The sequence below is a fragment of the Abrus precatorius genome, unplaced genomic scaffold (assembly GCF_003935025.1).
Source record: "Abrus precatorius isolate BTA unplaced genomic scaffold, Abrus_2018 Scaffold7, whole genome shotgun sequence".
Lineage (NCBI taxonomy): Eukaryota > Viridiplantae > Streptophyta > Magnoliopsida > Fabales > Fabaceae > Abrus > Abrus precatorius.
In genome coordinates this window covers 30,272,531-30,293,868 of record NW_020874417.1, presented here as the reverse complement: position 1 = coordinate 30,293,868, position 21,338 = coordinate 30,272,531, and the positions used below count along the sequence as shown (strand labels likewise).

The following is a 21,338-nucleotide window of genomic DNA, read 5'->3' as shown; positions in this document are numbered from 1 at the left end:
CCACACGTGCACATCATCACAGCAGTCGTTTTGTGGTACCCATGTCAACCCTGTTGACATTAGACATTAGTGCCTGCCAATGGATCCCATCACATGCGTTGCATTCTTTTATATTTTCTTTTTCTTTCTCTTTCTATCTTCCCCCCCCCCCCCCCCCCTCTTTATTATTACACCTATTTCGGTTAATGAAATGACTTTATCATCAATCAATGGTAAATATGATTTAGGAGGTTGACCACAAATTATGATTGTTAATCGAACCAAATGTTTGGCGTGCAAACTCTATAATTACTTAATACATATTGAGCACAGTTTTGAGTTTTATATTATCTAAAGTACTCTAATTATGTTACTAGTTGGCAAGATAATTGATATGTCAAAATATAGTTAAGTCAAAATCACGATAGGTAAAGGTCCACTTCCTTTCCTCGAAGAATGTGTTTCGCCAATCTGGGTACATTTTAATTGATATATTGAGCTTTCTTTATTCATAATAAACAATCAAAAAATAACCCTGCGTACCCAAAACCAAATATATTTATAATATATGCGTAAATGACAAAATTAAAATGTTAAAGTGAAACCAAAGTGTTATTTTATAGTAACTATAAAATACGAAACGATATGTAATATTAACTCCAATCGGTTCTTAAAGGATCTTTATGAATGCCTCGTTGGTTTTATCTTAGCAATACTATAAGATTTTTTTTGTGTAAGGAGTTGGTCTTCTTTAGAAGTGGAGAGTTTATATTGATTCCAGTTTTGGGCACAAGTATTTATTTATATATAAATCTTTTGCATGAAATATAGGTCATACTCACTTAATGAGATATTCAAAAGGAGTAATTTTTTGCTTCCATAATGAGTTATGTAAGTATATATAGTTTATAGAATCTTCATTGATAATATATTAGCTACTCTTAGCTAGCTACTCGAGTAGTGTATTATCATAATTAACTTAGTAATACTTAGTAACCAGCAATGTTGGGTTATACATATTTCCGATAAATTAACTAATCAACTATATTCATTATTAAATCAAATAATTAATTTTTTTCTAAGATAATAAATACTTCTATGCTTTATTTTTTTGGTTTTATGAATCTAAGATGGTAATAAGATTTGCTATGAGAAATTGATGCTACTCTTTTTGGGATTTAACATTACTGATTACAAATAGTTAAAGAATTTATTTATTTTTATATGTTATTAGTGTGATTTTTTTTATATTATTCTTCAACATATTATTGGCGCATTATTAAAATAATCACTGCAAAAATATTTTAAAACTATTCCCTTCTAATATTTTTTTATAACAAATTATTAATTGGAAATTTGGATGCGAAAGCCAGGCCAATAGAAATTACATATTAGGGGTAAGTCAGATTTGGATTTAAACGTCTTCATCTCTTATAATAATGAAGTCGCCTGTAAAGTTCTCCTCGAACACTGTAAAACATTTGTGGTGCTACATATTTTTCTAACATTATCAAAATCAAGATACTGTTCTCGGTCAATGTATCACACCGGCCTCAAAATTAGCAATGAATGGTCAAATTCTAGAGCCTTGAAATTTCAGCATGAAAAACTTGGATTTATTAGAAGAATTTTATACAAATCTTCCATTTTTGAATAGCGATATAATAACATATACATGTGATATTCTAGAAATAAATAAATAACTCTCATGAACAGAATCTCGACGTTATATATATGATTGTTATATTTATCGGCTATCGCGAACTTCAAGACTATTTGACTTAGTCATTTCGTATTAACGTTGAGGAACCTTTCATTACACTTTTTTGGGTGACACATCATAAGTACGCTACTAATCCAAAACCAAATACACATAATTCGAGTGAGAAATGTCAGAATTAAAATTTATTAGAGAAAAGTAAACTACGGTTAATGTGTGGGTAACATATAGTAAAAAGAGAGAAGATAGATGATGAAGTGCTTAATTGTAAGAGCATATCCTTGCAAGAACCAGAATACATTGACTTTAACTAAGGCAAAGGGTTCCAACTTCCAAACATGCTGATGCAATGAGTTCATGTTGATAGTGAAATGAGATTTAAGATGCGTGGAAAGTTCCAGAGAATATATGCTTTTGTGGGTTATTGCAATGGATTTGTGTCCACCATTAGAAAATGGAATTGTTTGAAATTTGGTGCATTATGCATACACGTCACATTTATGGAATAGTGCATAACATCCATGCCCAGTGGTCTTGTTTGAAATACTAATTGGATTGCTTTTGAAAAAAATTGGAACAATTCAGGTTCCCATTGTCTACGGGGGAATCAAAAGGATTTTAACTAGCACTACTTTGTATTGGACTTCCAATGAAGAATCTTTAAGACCATATGATAACTTTTCATGCACTAAGCCAAAATTAAAGAGCATCCATATATGAAATGGAATAGGAAGACCAAAATGATACTTGGCTAGCTTTTGAGTGGTGTTGCCTATTCCCACTTACTTTACTCCCTCAAAAGACCACCTTTTAAAGATAAAAGAAAAAAAAACCCAATCTTTCTAGTATGCAAAAAGTTATTCCTCACCCCCACAAGAGAACATCAATAAGGAACAAAGACAGTGACTACTTTTCAATTCACTCCCTCCTTTTGAGGGCACACATGCCTCACACACCTTGAGGGAGAGCGTAGTGAGTGTGAGTGTGTGTGTGTGTGTGTGTGTGTGTGTGTATGAGAGAGAGTGAGAGAGTTTATGCATGCCATCAGAGCTTACTCCAAGCAATGAGTGGAGAACCATTAACAAAGAATCCTCATGAAAGCCTTTGTGGGGAGGGGATAGGATTCCCTTTATTACCTCCAAATTTGCCAGGCTTTATGGGTAAGTCAACGAGAAAGCTGAACCTTTTTAGTGTATTAGGGAACCTCTCCTCTCATGGTGCCTCCCACTTTTGTGCTTATTCAAGACACTAAAGACACTAAATTACATCTTTCTAATCCATTACTTAAAACAAAATTGCCAGTAGTTAATTAAACCAAGCTTAAACTAATTTACAAAGCATGTTCCATGCCTAAAAATATTTTTAATAAGAGTTTCCCATTGCTAATCGCTTATCCTTCTTAAATGGAATGTTTGAGATAATTTAGTTTATTAACAATGTGTTCCAAGAATAAAAATTTCTTGCCACTGGTTTGAGATTGTGGATTGTGATTATGAAAGAATATATATATGCACATATAAAGCTCAAGCACTATATGTTCTTTTTCATTTTGTCCATAAAGTTGAGATATTATTAAGTTATTATTATTATTATTTACATGCAAATCTGCAAAGATATTAACAGATATTAGGACTTACAACCTAGCAGATCTACCAAGGAGAACAACCAACCAACAGTAGTATTTGTTAATTATGATGTCACATGTATTGATATTCAACAAGTCAAACCTAATCCACACATTCTGTGGGTCCACATGTTCAAAATCATTGTCCGAGATTGTGCAAATGCTAGTCTTTTTCTCATCTCCCCCTTTATTTAATTTTTTCTTATTTGATACTTTAGTTTGTGCTAGCTAGCTTGCATGTTTCTCTGCATAGCTATACCTGAAACACATCAAATACCTGACAAACATGCAAAGAAGGTTCATGTAAATCTTTGGCAGAGAAGTCTCATTGGGTTCTTTTGATTCCCATGTTGGCATTACCTTAGAGTGAATTAATTTTCCTGTACTATACATGCATTTCTTGTGTTCCCTACACTGCCATATAGTTAATATTTTGAGGAGCCTTTTTAATTGATTGACATCATTGAGGACACCCTAGCCCCCAACACTCCCTTAGAAAAATATGGGGGAGAAAATGAACATGGGTTGGTGTAAATGGACAACCAAAAAGACCCTTTTCAATCATACCCTTTGACAAGGAAAAGGTGCATAAAGGATAGAATCAGTTTGTATCTTCTAGTGCTTATAAAACTTCTCATAAAATCTACCTCAAAAAAAAATAAAAAATTCACCAATGGGGATTAGAGGGAATATTTATTCCTGGGGTTACTGTGACAATTTAGAAGAGTCAAGCAATATTTTTTTCGGTTTTTTTTATTAAGAAAATAAGAATAAAATTACTTTTATTGAAAAATAACATATTATATTAAAAATATATTTAAAAAGACTTCCTTTCCTCTTAAAAAAACTTTCTCATTTTATCTTTTTAATATTAGTTCGAGGGATTAGTGTTTTATTTTTTCTGATAAAACTTTGTGTGTTTTCATCAGTCATGCCATCTTACTAAGAAACTCGGTAGTGATAGGTGGGCCAATGTTGAGCCCAAATATTCTCCCACACATCTCACGGACCAGTTTGTTTATCAATTTGGTCCAGCCCAAACAAAGAGAATATGTGGTCCATGAAAGTTGAAATGCATTTGCTTGCACATTCTGAAAATTTCTCTGCCCACGTATTTATGGATAGTGGTCCAATTACGGTTTTTGTATTATTTTTCAATATTCAATTCGGATTGTACTTAAGGATGCGCATGAATTTTGGATTTCTCAAAAATTAATCTAGATTTATTTAAAATTTTATTATATAGATTAGATTTTGAACTATTTTATTTTATTTTTTTAAATTAATTTAAATTTAGTTTTAAAATTTGAATTTATTTTAAAATCAATTTTAAATTAGATAAAAATATATTATAAATATTTTTTATATTATTATTAAATTATTATATTTAAAAATATTTAAATTTTATAATAACTAATATAAAACCATATTTATATATATTTTAATTTATTAATAATATAATTTTCTTATTTTTATATTATACTAAATTAATATATATTTATATATTCTATTTTTTATCATCTGTCTACCACACAAACTAATTATAAGGATTAAATTTTAAAATATTTTATTATATTTTTAAATTGATTTAAAAGTAATTTTAAAATTTAAATTGTTTAAAATCAACTTTAAATTTAATTTTTATTTAAACTAATTTTAAATTTAATTTTATATTAAATTAGTTTTAAATCAAGTTTTTAATTTAATTTTTAAGATAAAACTGATTTTTAATACATTTATAAATTTATTTTTTAAAATAAAACTAATTTTTTGTATGTACCATTGCATTAAATAAGTGTGTTTTAAAAAGATTTTAGTAATATTCATTAATTATATTATATATTATATAAGTTTATAAAATATTTATTATTTTTTTAAATTTATAATATATATATATATATATATATAATTTTTTTTTGTATGTACTTTATAATATGCATTTTAATTTATTTAATTTTTATTAATATATTATATTTGATTAATTTTATGATCATATGAAATTATAAGTTTTTGGTATCTTTAATTTTTATAATATATTATAATATTTTGAATTTATAATTTTATCTAAAATACTTTTTTCTCACATGACGAATATACGGTTAATATTTGAGAAAAAAATTTAAAAGAAACCGTAAAATTAGGATGGTTAACTCAAAATTATTCTCAACTAAAAGACTAAAACTAGTTTTAATAAAAGTAAATTCAATTTTATAAAATGAAATCTAAACTATGTCTAAACTAAAAATAAAGTGGATTAGATATTTCACTTTTTTTAAAATTTGAATTTTTTAATTCAGTTTAGCTTCGGTTATAGATTATATTTCTGTATCTAGATTTTTTGTCCACCCCTAATTTTTTATTAATTATATTATATATTAGCCATTGTTTGAGTAGGAGTGCGAACCATGGTCAATCTTTAAACTACTTTCAATATATTTATATTTAGCAAGTAGAAGTGTTTATGGGAATAATTTCACCAACCTAATCGAGTGATAAATAGGTATATTTCTAATTTCTTGATCTAAATATAATTTATTATTAACTAATGTCTTAAGGAATTTGTTAAGAAAATATAAATAAAAACATTATTAAAAAATAATATAAAAAATGATTCAATTTTATTTTTTTAAGTAAATGAAAATATTTCATGATATATTTAACATTTTTTTAACTGATGTTGTAGTTTTTAATTTGAAAACACTATTATTATTTTATTAGAAGTTATGAAATTATATACTTTTTTTCTTATTTAATAAAAATACTATGCATAAGTATATGTTATTTGTAAGAAGATATAGTGTTAATTGATGATTAAAAAAAATACTAATATTAAACTTATAATATAAAAGGAGACTTTAGAAATTTAGGAAGATAATTTTTGAAAGAGAGGAGAGGGAGATTTTTATTTTATATATATATATATATATATATATATATTTAAAATTAATATTTTTATAAAATAAAATATATAAATTGAAATATTAACATAAAATTAATAAATTAATTATATATTTATCATTATAAATGATATATAATTTTTTAATTTAAAATTAAAAATATATCTTTCCTTTTAAAAACCTTTTTTCAAATATACTTTGAAGAATTTCACTTAATTATAAGTAAGACATAGTATATAGTTACAAATTTAGTAAAAAATAAAATAACGATTATGCATTTAAATTTAAAATTAGAGATAATATTATATTATAAATATTTAAGTTAAAGTATTTGAGATCAATTGTATATAATAATAAAGAAATTAATAAATATATTTTTCATGTTTTACAAGTTAGGTGGTTAAAATAAAAAAAATTACCAAAAAAGTTATGTGTGACCATAAAATACCTATCAAACTGAACTAGAAATTTTATTACATTGTAATATGATCAAATATCTTACATAATAGTAAATGATGAACTTCAAAGCAACATGAAAAAAATATAAGAGTAACATAAATGAGAATATTAAAGACATAATAAAAAATGATTGTATAGTAAAAAAGATTACTAAAATTTTGATCAGGTAAAAAAACATTCTTTTGAAGCACAAATAAATTTTTAGTCCAATAAAAAATTAAAAGAACTTTAGAAAGAAGTTATTAAAATAAATTTTTTAATTGATAAAAATAGCATGTTAGTGGCATTCTTATTAAATATCACCCAACTTGATTTTGTTTTTTTAAGACGTATCCCCATTTCCACTTTGTATCAATGTTTGGATATTCCACTTAACAGAGATAGCAAAAGATAAAGTTGTTGTAACAAAAAAAAATTACGTTATTAATTTTTAAAATAGAAAAAAAAACTTAAGCGTTATTCTATTAGTACTATTTATGTTGTTTGCTAATTAAAGTTAAATTTTTATTTTAATAAAACATTTATATTTAATTTTATCACATCAGAGAAATTTTCAAAATTGATTAGCAAATAATACCTACAACATTTAGGCAAATGCACCTAAGTTTTATCTTTTAAAATAATGATTTAAAAAAAAAGGAATAAGTATATCAATTTAATTATATAATAATAGTTAATAAACATATTAAAATGATCCTTTTAGTTGTTCAAAATAATACAATAAACCTTTTGGCCCCGTGATGTGCTTATTATTAAAGACCAAATTAATAATATTCATAATGTCCAAAGTAAATATTTATTTTATAGTCGTTCGTCAGCTGTCACAATTTGGCAATTAATGTTGTTACCATATATAGTTTTTGGTATAGACTTTTAGAAACAATCTTTTTACGACAAAGTTTGACAACACTTACTTGAATTAAATAATTACTTGTGCGCCATAAATTTTGCTAAAAAAATACAATATCTTATAGATATCTCAACGATATTGTTCATCTCTTCTATTTAGATATACACACTATAAAAACTAGAATCCTCCTCAGCTAGTTTATTCTGTGAGGAAAGCACCAGGTAACAATTTAGACCCACCTATTGGAAAAGACCTTACAACACACTGTTTTGGTTTCTTAAACCACCTTCCATCTTATCTCAACATGTATCACTCCATTCCTTGAATTTATTAGATGGTATTTATCATTAATGCGACCATTGTGCACCACATCACTTAAGTTAATCTCCACGTGCCCCAGTGATTCCTGCATACCATAGACAATCTAACATGAACATCACACATTTCAACTAATTCAATTATGAAAAAATCAATAATTACTAAGTTCTTATTAAAAATTGCATCATTTAATGTTATATATATCAAATCCTGTGATTTTTAATCAGAACTTACTATTGCATCCTTTGTTACATTAGAAAAATTGTTATTTTATTAGTTGAAATAGATGACTACATGGATTGAACCGAGTGATTGGTGTTATCCAAAATCAATGTTTCATTAAATCAATTTAGAGGGAAAAATGACTTATAATGAAGAGGAGAATGAAATAGTACCTTTGACAGAAAACTAAAGCTCTTCCTCTTGCTCATAACCTCAATGTGTATCTTCTCATGCAGAGGAGACTCCTCTAGCATGAATTGGAATTCTTCATTCCAACGTGGGTGACGAGTTTTCTTCATCATCTGCATACATTAAAATTCTAGAATAAATTCTTTCAAGTAAATGTAAGAATTACAGTAAACTCATGTCTGAGTCACATCTATGCAACATAACATTAGCGAAAAAATGTTGTGTATTTATACTGAAGGGTAAAGTTTACCTTTGTCCTTTTCTTTTCGCCTTTGAAGGTCAGAACTGCATATGGGTTGTTGTGATGTTCCCCCTCAACCTCCTCAGCTTCCTGTATCACAACTGAAAGCAAACCTGCTCCTTCTTGGACCTCATCATCAGATACAATATCAATTCCACTTTCCTTCCTTCCATATCCTTCCGAAGTTCCACCAAACTTGGTACTATCTTCTCTGAAAGGAACAAAAGTCAAGTCCACTACAATTTTACCTCGAGGCTTCTTATTTGGAGTTTCAATCAGATTTGTGTCCTTAAGTAAATCGAGTGTAAATTCTTTATTCTCATACGGCTTAAGCAGCTTAAGAGGGACTAACTGCATTCCGAGTTTGTCATGTCCACCGACCTGTTAAGAATGCAATTAAAAAGAATTGCTAAGTATATGAGAAATTGATAACAAATGCAAACTCAAAGCCAAATGGAAGTGGTTGGCTTCTTCTAGTGACTAAATTGCATACCAAATATGCGTTTAATCAAAATGGACAGAAATGAAAAACAAGATTGAAGAAAGATAGATTGTTGCCGTATGAGTTAAACACAGCTGCAAACAAATTTAAAATGCAGTTGTTCCTTAGAAGTTTAAACTTTAAGGTAATTAAGGATTTCTAGTAATAAAAAAAATTCACATCCCCAAACAAATAGAAAAAGCAAATTCACACGAGATTGGTTTTGTGTAAGTTTCCATTAGAAAGTGTTTCATGGTTACCATCCATCTGAGAGGTAAGTGCAGCCAATTAGTAATAATTTTTTATGTACACATAAATAACTAAAAATATTTATCAATTTTCCAGATGAAACATTAAAAAAATGATTTAGGCTTTATTGGGTAGCCATAAAAAGTTTAAACACAAAATGACGATCTTCCATTCAAAGTTGACAATCTTAGGGGCTGACTCTAGATGCTTCCAAGTTATTGTGTTTGGTCAATGGTGACTGCTATAGCTAGGAGTTTAGTTATGCTTGTGTCAAAATTGAACAAGTAACCAGAAGAAAGATAAGGAAAACCTTGTCCCAATCATAGACTTGTAATTGGAGAACTTGAGATTGAGGATCCTTCACAACAAGCTTGAATTTCTCATTCCACTCGGGATTCAAATTCTTCCTCTTGACGGTGGTTTTCTTAGCTGGAAGTTTGTCTCCTGTCAGGCTTAATTTAACATAAGGATCAGAAGTTCCCAACAAATCCATCTTTAAAAGCTTATGTGCCCGAACCACATTAACATGCAATATTCCCACAGGCTTCTTTATTGCCACCCTATAGAGATGTGAGGAAAGTATCAAGAACCATTTTCAGGAGCTCATGCTCTTCATAGACAGAGAACTTAAACTTTGAAATTTTGCAGTATGTTTTTAACAATATTCAAATCATGTGTTAAATAATAAAATAATTCTAAAATTAAGATATCAGCTAGCAGTTTTGTGTGATTCCTTCTACAGTAGACCATTGAAAAGGATTGCCAAATGCAAAATCACATGGCTAGGGTCAGACTCAATTGTGTCAACTTCTTTTAAATAAAGGGCAGGTAGCATTACTCGTTTATATATATTTTTTTTGAAAAAAGGATACAAATTTATAAAGCTTATAGACCAGAAAGAATGAATATTTGAGCACATCGAACTCTATCATTTCATACAAACTTACGTTGATTCATCAAGAATAGGAATTTCCAGGGTTTGAGGCCAGAGATAGAGATTCGCAACTTGTTTTTTTATTGTTTCCTATAAGCAATTATATTTGTTAGCTCTTGAAGTCAATGTAAATTATGAAAAGCCAATTGAAAGGGAAAGGAAGAAAAATATGAAAAGGAGAAAGAAAAAACAAAAATAAAAACAAAACAAAACTTTCTAAAATATTACAAGAAAGTTTACTACTACAAAAATTCCAATCCAGATAAAAATTAAAAAAATAAAAGCGTATAAACAAAATAGCAACCACCATCAACAAAATAAAAAGGGCAGCACCTGTACAAATCTATAAAGACCGGGTATTGACATGACGTCCCCTCCTGATATTGACATCCCAAAATCTATATGAGGCTGTATATTAAACATAATTAACTATCACATAAGAAGGAGTTTCTTCTGACTACTAATATTAGAAAGCAATAGAAATGAAATTAAGCTTGAATACAATAGTTTTTTTTACCTTCTCCATCAAAGATACCACAATATTTGCAAAACATGGAAATGTAGGGACCAAAGGTCTTAAAGTTATCCGTGGTGCCGCAAATATTTGTAAGTCTACCAACTGCAAAGAATCAAAATAAATTCCCAGAAGGAAAGCATCAATCTTGAAGGAACTTAGAAAAACATTTACCATTTAGAATTGTGCCTCAAGGCTTATCTGACCTGAACTATGATCTTCAACGACGACACTTGCAAGGCCAACACTATGTCTGGATTGCCAGCCCATTTGATTACTTGTTCCATGACCAATTCCTTTTCATTTGTTTCTAAAACTTTAATACCTGCAGAATTACAACAGAGACACAGAGCCAGACCTTAATACCTCATAACCTATCAGATGATAAACGCTGCAATAAAGTGTTGAGTGAACTTTGTTGAGTAAATTGACCTTTGATAAGGATGAATGAGAAAAACACATACGCAATGTTATGTTTTTCTCTTCAGCAATTATATTCAAGTGCATTTATAATATATAGTGCATTTGTACTTCAAACCTCCAAATGAACCATCCCACGCAACCATATTTTAGTCTGAAATTCTTTTAGGATAGTGAAATTAAAACATTTGTAGTTTCTGGGAAGAAATTTGGATAAAATATTTGCACAGAAAAAAAAAATCAGATGATTAGGAATACACATACCGCAAACAGTAGGAGGAAGAGTACCAAGGTTTAATTTTTCAAACTTAATGGCTTTGATCTGATACTTCCCAATGTATTCAGCAAATATTGGTTGGGCTGTGCTTCTAATCATCTCACAAATTGCCTATACATCAAAATGAAACGCCAGTGAAGACTCATCCAATAAGAACACACACATACCCATATGGATTGCTGAAATACCTTGTCCAAGAAAGGCCACATATCCAACAAAAACTTGTTCACCCAATCAACCTGAAGAACATGCAACGTCAATAACACAGTAACAGTATCATAAACCTTAGAAGTCAAAACGCAAGAGAACAAAATGCTTGTAGATTGTACAATAAAACTAACTCGTTCATAATCAGGGGTCTTCACCCACAGAGGAATCTCGGGGAGAAGTTCTTGCAAAGCATTTGGGCCCAATTCACTAATTGGTCTAACAACAGGGTCCTGCAACAATCAACATAAAAAAAGTAAGTAAAAATCAGATTTTGAAGATTACCCATAACACAAAACGAAAATGGGGTGTCAATCCCAGGATCAGTTCCCAAAAGAAATGCATGTTTGAGTTGTGATGAGAGTTTGAATCCAACGGAATGAACATGCAAGAAGAGTGAAAGAAGTAAACGAACCTTGACATGTTTGGTTTCTGAGTAAACAAAGAGAAAGAAGCCAACCAAGAGACCAAGAGGGATTCCAACAGCAAAACCAATAATCCCCAAGAAACTGCCCAACAACCCCATGTGTTTGGCAAAATTAAGAATGGTGATCAAAAGAAAGAGTAGATGAAAATGTTTTACATCCCAAGAAAATGTTTTGACAGTTTTCCAGGAAGGCGAGAAAATCTATAAGGTTGTGTTGTGTGTTGTGTGAGTACTGAAAGCGCCAAAACAGAGACACAACACCACCCTCCCTCTGTTTTCCCTTCAAATTGCCTCTTCTTCCTTTGCACATCCAAATAGTCCTTTCTTGCCACTCTGTCTTATTTCAAATGCCATAAAACTCTTTCATTTGTGAAATAATGTCCTTGCTGTTATTATTAAAAGAAATATTAATTTAGATTGAGTAAAAGTAATTAATAATAATAATAATAATAATTTTTAAAAATATAATTTATAATTTTGACGTAATCAATATATACATTTCTTAATAAAATTTAATTATTGTTAAATATTTAATTTTAATTTTAAAATTAAAGTTAATTAAATTTTATTTTTACGATTATTATTATAAATTTTATTAACTTCAAATTTTAGAGTTGAATTTAAAATTTTAAAGCGCTAAAATTTTACTAAAAATATATATTTATTATATTAAAGTTATAAAATTATAATAATAGTTTGAATAAAAATTTATCATTTTTAAATACTTAAATTCAATCTTGAAATATTAAAATTAAAATTTGTCTAATATTATCAAGGTTAAATATTATTAAAAATATATTTTTATATAAAATTTAAGTTATTAATTGATGAATAATTATTATTTCTTAAAAATATACATACTCTTTAGTTATTATAATTTTTTATTTTTATAACAAATATTCTTTACCTTTAAATTTTTTTAAAGACCTCTTATTAATTATTAAAAAATTATTTCATAATTTATTTTATAATAATTTGTGTGCAATAAATAAAAATAGTAGATTCATTGATTATAGTTTGTTAATTGTTTTGAAACTAATCCTCCATTGATGTCGATTTGTTCCACGTCAACCTAACGTCCCTTGATTGGGAAGGTTACACATTACATCAGATAAATGGTCCAACATGGCTTTTTTTAATTTCTATTTTATTCCTTATTAATTGTAGATCCACCTACAATAATATGAAATTGGAAATTTAATGTTTTTTAATTAATTAGAATTTAAAATAAAAAATTCAACGTTAAGCACTGACTATAAATAAATAAAAATTCTAAATTGAAATGCATATTTATTATTTTAAAATTACAAAAAAAATAAATATTTTTAATAAAAAATGTATTATTATTGATTATTTATCATCTATCCTTAAATTAAAATTAATATATTTTTATAAAAAATAATAAAGCAATGTAGTCATATTATAATAAATTATTTCCTTTATTTTTTATCTGCTTATTTAATAAAATAATACACAGATGAATGAGTTTTAACAAATATAAAAAAATACTAAATCTACGCATATATCTTATCTATATTTGATATAAATAATTCTAATTTTTTAGTTTTATTTTTTATCATTTTTAATTATTGTTAAGACAATGAATGCTTGCATCTCTATTTAATATTTATTTCATAAAATAGTATCAAAGTTATTTAAAAAATAAGAAGAATGCACCAAAATTTATTTAACAAATTTAAATAAATTGAGCACTCAAAAACGCTCTTGAAATCACTTTTTATTGTTTAAAATTATTAAAATATATAATAATGTGAATAAAAATTATTAAATTAAAAATATAAGTAACGTATTTTTTTTATAAATTTTAATATATCGTAATGTATGATATGTGTTGTATTTTTCTCTTATGATATAAGTATATAAATTGTTTAAGAATTAGATAGAAATAAAAATACAATTAAACAATAATAATATGATAAAATAAAAAAGGGACGGAATGGTTGGAACTTGGAACTCGGAAACCATCTGCGCTTGCATTTAAAAAACTGGCACACGGAATTTCATTAATTTCACCTTTTTGTCGTTATATATAAAAACAAAAGAGTAAAAACACAGTCTTCATAGGTTTTTTTTATTCCCTTTATTTCACTGATTTGTTCTATGTAAATGGCTTTCTTTTTAACACCAGGAAAGGGACATTTAAAGTTTTATTTTTTCTTTTTAATGTTATATATATAAAATAAAAAATTTAATATGTTTTAACCACTTTTAATATAAGCAGACTCGATCGAATCTTTGATTTAACAATTGTTGGCAGACTCATAAAAGAGTTGTGGAAGTAGTGGAAGAAGCATGAAAAAGATATATTATCCTTTCATGGGTTGCCCAGAGAGCTAGCCAGAGATTGAGGAATGTTAAGATTGCATTGAAAAAATAGAATATTGAGATATTTGGAAATGTTGATAAGGTGATCTCTGATTTAACAACTGAGTTGAGTTTGATTTATGATAAAAATTCTGTGATGAAACTTTTCAATGTGGAGAAGGAGCTTCAACAGATATTAGTGGGGATATTTGGAAGGCTAGGAAGAATAGGGAGAGTCTCATAGCCCAAAAAGCTCGGGTGAGATGGGGGAAGGAGGATAATTTAAATACAAAGTTCTTTCATTTGTGTGTTAATGGGAAGAGGCGACCAAATAATATACATGCGCTTCAAATTGGAGAGAGATGTGTCGAAGAGGTTGATGAGATTAAAACAGGTGTGGTGTCCTATTTTGCGGGTCATTTTAGTAGTAGAGGTTGGCTTCGACCTACTATTGATGTTAATGATTTACCGAGAGTTTCTGTTATATAGAATGAGGGGTTTGTTAATGCTTTTTCGGAGGAGGAAGTGGGAAGGATGATTTTGGAATGTGAGGGTGATAAAAGTCCGGGGCCTGATGGTTTTAATTTTATGTTCCTTAAGAGGTTTTGGAGAGTGATCAAGGAAGAAGTAATGGGTATGCTTACTGAATTTTTTAGAAATGGGAAACTACCTAGGTCTTTATTATCCTACTTTGTAGCACTTGTGCTAAAAGTGTCTTACCTACAACATATATCTGATTTTTGGCCTATCTCATTGTTAGGTTATCTTTATAAGATTGTTTCCAAGCTTTTGGCAAATAAGTTGAAAGGGGTTTTGGATTCAATAATTTCAGAAGAACAATCAGCCTTTATCCCGGGAAGGAACATGTTAGATAGTGTGCTTGTGGCTAATGAAGCTGTTGATTATATGTGGAGGTATAACAAGAGATGTTTTGTGTTAAAGCTTGATTATGAGAAGGCTTATAATTCGGTCGAGTGGAGATATCTTTTGTTTATGTTACGTAGCTTTGGATTTTCAGAAAAATTGGTCAGTTGGATGGAAGCTTGTGTGTGTGAGGGTAGCCTATCAGCTTTGATTAATAGTTGTCCTACATTGGAGGTTCATATTGAGCGATGCCTAAAATAGGGGGATCCTCTTGCCCCTTTTCTTTTCCTTGTGGCAGCGGAAGAGTTAGGAGTTCTTATGCGGAAGGCAGTGGCTTGTGGATTGTTCTCTGGTGTGAAGATTGGGATAGAGAGACCAGATATTTCTTTGCTGTAGTTTGCGGATGACACATTGATTATGGGAGAGGCTTCGGTTCAGAACTTGTGGACTTTGAAAGCAATATTGTGTAGCTTTGAATTAATGTCAAATATGAAAATTAACTTTCATAAAAGTTGTGTATTGGGGATTAATACTGGTGATGATTTTGAAAACATGGCTATGGAGTTCCTCCATTGTAAGATTGGTAGTTTCCCATTAAAGTATCTCGGGTTACAGTTAGGTGTTAACCCGAGAAAGCCTAGTGCATGAAAGGATGTATTAGATGCCCTTAAAAAAAGGTTAGCATAATGGAAGCATAGGTATTTATCGATTGGAGGCAGGGTGACTTTGATTAATGCAGTTCTTAATTCTATGTCATTGCACTCATTATCCTTTTTTAAGGTGTCGAAGTCGTGATAAAGGAGATTGTCACTATCCAACGGAATTTTTTATGGAAGGGTGTTAAGGATGGATCTAAAATTCCCTAGGTGAAATGGGAAACGTTATGTAGACCGCGGAAGAATGGTGGCTTGGGCATTAGGAATGTGCAGTGGTTTAACTGGGCGCTTCTTAGTAAATGGTTGTGGCGAGGTGTTAATTGTTCTAGTTCACTGTGGGTGCGGGTGTTGGAATCTAGATATGGAAGATTAGCTTCTTCTATTCAACATCCATCAGTCCACAACATATATTCTTTGTGGTGACGTGATTTAATGGAGGTTATTCATCAAGGGAATTATTGGCTGGATGAGAAGTTTGATAGAAGTGTGGGTGCAGGTTTACACACTCTTTTTTGGAGAGATAAGTGGGTAGGCGGGGTGCGATTGTGTGAAGCATTTCCGCGATTGTTTGCGGTGGGGAGGAATGCTGAATCATGTGTATTGGAGAATGGTTTTCATGATGGCACTAGGTGAGTTTGGGATGTTAGTTAGCGAAGAGGACTCTTTCAACATAAGATCTCAAGCTTTAATCTTTTGTTAGAGTTTGTGAATGGAGTTTCTATTAAGTTACTACAAGAAGATAAATGAGTATGGAGGGCAGATTCTTCAGGTTGTTATTTAGTACAATCTGCGTATTCATAACTATTTGAACTTGTTGGTGGTCCTAATAATGTAGATCAGTGTACGGCAGATGCCTTACAAAGGCTATGGAGAGGAAAGATCCCTCTTAAGTGTCTAGTATTTTCTTGGCAATTGTTGCTAAATGCACTTCCTTGTAAGGGTTTGTTGATTGATCGAGGTGTTCAAATTGATGATATAACTTGTTGGTCATAGTTTGGAGGAACTTCCAACTCATTTATTTTTAACGTGTTCAATTTTATTTCAAATCTGGTACTTTACTGCGCGTTGGCTTGGATTCTCATTGGTTTTGCCTTTAGATATATCGACTCACTTGTTTTCTTGTATTGGTGTTGGTTATAGTAAAAGAGAAGGAATATGCTTATTAATTGTTTAGGTAAGTACAGTGTGGTCTTTGTGGTTACAGAAAAATAAAATTGTATTTTCCAATGGTGTTTTAGATGAGAGGGAAGTTCTAGATTCTATTATTCTGAGGTCCTGGAAATGGCTATCACTTGCTAGTAAGGGAGAAGCTATTTTGTTAGTTGATTGGTATTTGAACCCACGAAATTGCATCCGTCTTAACTTTGTATAAGTATATTTTTACTTTTTATTTCTCTGAGTTAGTAATTTTTTTCTATGTATATGAGTTTTAAGTTCCCCTTGAACTCTCTCTAATAATATATGTTTTGCCTATAAAAAAAAATAATACCTAACTTTTTTTAGAAATTATAATATTTAATTTTATCAATGTATTAGATTTATTATTTTTTAATGTATATTTGAGATCAAACGATAAAAAAATATATGTAGAGTCTTTATATATCACAAGATTCAATTATTAATACTATCAATTTTTTTTAAAAATTTTTATTTATTGATTTTATATTATATATTTTTGGGAATACATAAAAAAATATATTACATGTAGATTCAAAAAAATTAATTGAAATTTATTGATAGTATAATTTTTTTTTAACATTTTCATTGAACCATAAATTATTGTATAAATAATAAAGTTTAACTTTTGTAATAATTAATATAAAAATTATACTTATTGTATATTTAAATTGATTGATGATGTTAAAAATTTTACATTAATAATGTATAAAAAAATAAGCTCAAGTTTTTATTATCTGTTATTTGACATAGATTAAAAGAACCAATATAGCTAAAAAAAAAAAACTAATAAAAAACGTTTTTGAAAACCGTGTACGATATTAAATAGGGCGTCAATTTTAACAATTTAAATAAAAAAACTGTTTGTTCTAATGTATCCTTTGACCCAAAGAAAACTTTGAAAATAAAATACATCATATAATATTATATTATACTGTTTTAAAAAGTATATATTATATTGTAATTTTTCATTAATAATTTACTTGATAATGAAAGCTTACAACTTAGTTAAAATTTAATGTTTTTGTAAAAAACTTTTAAAATTTTTAAAGTAGATAAAAATACAAAGAGTTTGTAAGTTATAAAAAAAAAACTTCAAATCGTATTTAAATTATTATAATTAAATTTTAATAATTTTATCATTTCAACAATTTAAATAATTTACACTTATATCATTATAAATTAATATTTTTTAAATATCAACTTTTTTATTAAAAATAAAATTAGAATACTAGAGAAGAATAATAAAAAAATTATAACAAAATTTTACAATGTTTGTATAGAGTTGAAACAAAAGGCAAAAGTTTTTATAAAAAATTTTGTTATATCTTTCCAATAAATACTTTACTATTAAATACTAACTACAATCTTATTCATAGATTTAGAGAGAATAAAATATTTGTTATAGTTTATTTGTTTAAGAAAAAAAATAAAGTTAATATTAATTTTTAATTTTTATTTATTTTATTTATTTAAATATTTATACTGTTTGAATAGTTTAAAGGAGATAAAAATCTAATCAATAATAAATAAAAAACCAATATAATAATTAATTTAAATAAAATATTATTTTTGGACTATATAATATAATTTCTGTTATCAATTGAAAGATAAATAAGAACAAAGTCATATTAAATAAATAGTTTTATTAATTTCAATTCTTTAAATTGACTTTAATCATCTTTTAGATAGTAAGCTTTTATCTTAAAAGTATATAATATTTATTATTATTCATATGAATTATATTTACAAGAAATAACCACTATTATTTTTTTAAATTATAAAAATAAATATACATTTTTAAATATAGTCATTTCTATTTTTTATACTTTTATTTGTTATCAAATTTGTGTCAACTATACTTTTATTATTTAAGTGTGTAAATGAATATATTTACTCATCCAATGCACAAGTCACTAAATTTAATATTTATTATTATAAATATTTTTAAAATATATAATTATTTTATATTATTTTAATACATTAAATATGTTTTTTTTATTAAAATATGAGTGTTTTTACATTTTCAATGTATTCTTTATTAATAAATATCTGTTACTTTTAGTTTCTTAAATTCACTTTTAAAAATCTATGTTAATATTTTTTTAATATTTTTAATATATGATCAATAACATGCAATAAAAACTATATATAATAATTTTTTTGAAAATAATATGATATCATAAATTTAAATGTATTAATAAACTATTAATCATACAGATTAATTTTGACAGAGAATTATTTTAATTTAATTGGACGAGTTTTACTAGGACCTAAAGTAATTCTACTCAACATGGTCTAGAAAAAAAATAATTTTTATAATATTTAATAAAAATTATTATTTATTAATTTTTATTTCATATTTTTGACACACAATTAAAAGATCAACACAAATATATTTATTATCATTAAAACATACAAAATATTTAATTTTTTAATCAGTTAATATTTTGAGATAATTTTTAGATATAAAAAAATAAGAATATTTATAATTACTTTTTAATCTGTGCAATAATATAATAACTTATTTATAGTATTTTTTTTCTTGCTAAAAACTAGTCATTTAAAGATGTGACGCAAGAATTAAGAAATGCATTTAATTATTATTTTTATTAAAAATGATAATTTTTATATGATACTTATTTTAACTTTATTTATGCAATAAATGAATAAAAAAATAAAATAGAAAGCATGTTTTGAGATGATAATTATTTTAAGGATAAAGTTAAAAAAATTTACTTTAAAATTATTTAAAAAATTAAAAAGATTAAATAGACTAATTTTTAGAAATTAATTTTTATTAAAAATTATAAGTTTTAATACATTTTAATTTATTGATATGCTAGAAATTTTTAATAAACTATATTATATATAAATTATTATCATATATAATGTTGTACATATTTAAAAAAATGACTATAATTATGTATTTATACTCTATTAATACGCATTTACCATTTCTTTGATTTAAGTTTAAAAATATTAAAATTATAAATTAAAAGAAAAATTTATTTATTATTTTCAAGATAAAACATATATATAATAATTAAAATATTTATAGATATAAAAAGTTTAAAAAATAATAATATTCTAAAGATTTTGGTATAAATTGAAGCGTGTTAATTGAATTCTTGTTCACCCAATGTCACAGAAGCGGTGACAAGGAAAGATTAACGGTTGTAATTACACGGCTATGAGACACGTTCTATCAAGGCATATTTTTTCACTTTGTCGAGGAGGCTTCGATTGTTTTAGAATAAAATTGAATTAATTTAAAAAATATATTTTTAAAATATAATCATTGCAATACTTTTAATATTTTTAAGATACGGTATCTATTATTAGCCTTTTTTTTAAAACTTATAAAAATGTATTCCTCATGCTTTTAATTTAATAATTTTCATTTTGATAATTTGTAATAAAATTTAAACAATAAAGAGGAATTAGAGAGTGTTTCTGAATGTTCAATTTTTTTAAAAAATTGTTAAATGAGTTTGGTTACCTTTTTTTACATTCTCTTAATAAAGTTTATTCTATTTAATAAAACAAATATTAAATAAAAAATACATGCATTTATTTTTTAATATTATAAAAGGTATTTACTATTTTTATTTAAGAATAAAAAAATTATAAAAAATAAGTATTAATTCATTAAATATAAATAAGATACATACATAAATTAATTTGAACTGTATATATTTTTTAATCAAAATATGAATTTTTTATTAAATACTGCAAAAATTGAATTTTCAACTTTAAATCAAATAAACAAATTAACCCATACTAATACAAATGAACTTAAAATTAAAATAAATTGATTTATATAAAAAATTATTGTTACTTTGTGGATAAAATAAAATATATTTAAAATAAAAATAGTTTACATAGACATTTACAAAAAAAAAAAAAAAGCACTGTTGTTTGAATTAGGAATATTTAATTTTAAAAACTATATTTTATTTTTTTAATCATAAAAATATTATATTTGTTTTGGTTTTTATTTTTAAATACTTATAAAAGTAGAGAAAAGAATAAAAAAAAATTTACTTTTTAATTTGTAATCAATGAAATAGTACCTACTATATTACACCCTAGAGAGATAGAAAATAGTTCCATCTTATCTCTGTTTTTAAGTTTTTTACCTATGAATTAATTAACGTTGATTATGGTTGTGGTTAGATGTACAAGTTGGCGTCAACCATATTATAATAGAAAAGACACAGAACGAGGGATAGGTTAGTTAAGGCTATTACATTGATAGAAATTCATTCCATTGATATCACCATCAACTCATCAACCACTTTTCACA

At 26.8% G+C, this 21,338-nt stretch overlaps 1 protein-coding gene across 3 annotated transcripts; it reads right to left on the bottom strand.

Moving 5' to 3' along the window:
• Positions 1-7,673: 7,673 nt before the first annotated feature.
• LOC113873041 (synaptotagmin-3) lies at positions 7,674-12,206 on the bottom strand. 3 transcript variants are annotated; one of them, XM_027510998.1, is made up of 12 exons: positions 11,997-12,206; positions 11,716-11,814; positions 11,563-11,613; positions 11,362-11,485; positions 10,884-11,002; positions 10,681-10,782; positions 10,497-10,571; positions 10,177-10,253; positions 9,540-9,789; positions 8,509-8,880; positions 8,243-8,371; positions 7,674-7,935 (listed from the first exon to the last, which is right to left on the bottom strand). In XM_027510998.1, exons 1-12 carry the CDS (start codon positions 12,105-12,107, stop codon positions 7,807-7,809), a joined length of 1,638 nt encoding a protein of 545 aa, XP_027366799.1. In that variant the 5' UTR covers positions 12,108-12,206; the 3' UTR covers positions 7,674-7,806. The 3 variants fall into 3 exon arrangements, with proteins under 3 accessions (XP_027366799.1, XP_027366800.1, XP_027366801.1); XM_027510999.1 differs by having other exon boundaries at positions 9,540-9,681; XM_027511000.1 differs by lacking the exons at positions 10,884-11,002; positions 11,362-11,485; positions 11,563-11,613; positions 11,716-11,814; positions 11,997-12,206 and adding an exon at positions 10,852-10,861.
• Between the last annotated feature and the right edge of the window lie 9,132 nt (positions 12,207-21,338).

Coding starts and splice junctions, on each gene's coding strand:
- LOC113873041 (XM_027510998.1), bottom strand. CDS start 12,107: ATGGGGTTGTTGGGCAGTTTCTTGGGGATTATTGGTTTTGCTGTTGGA. Junction 9,790..10,176: donor CCTATTCTTGATGAATCAAC/GTAAGTTTGTAT, acceptor ACATCTCTATAG/GGTGGCAATAAAGAAGCCTG. Junction 7,936..8,242: donor GCTTTAGTTTTCTGTCAAAG/GTACTATTTCAT, acceptor TATGGTATGCAG/GAATCACTGGGGCACGTGGA.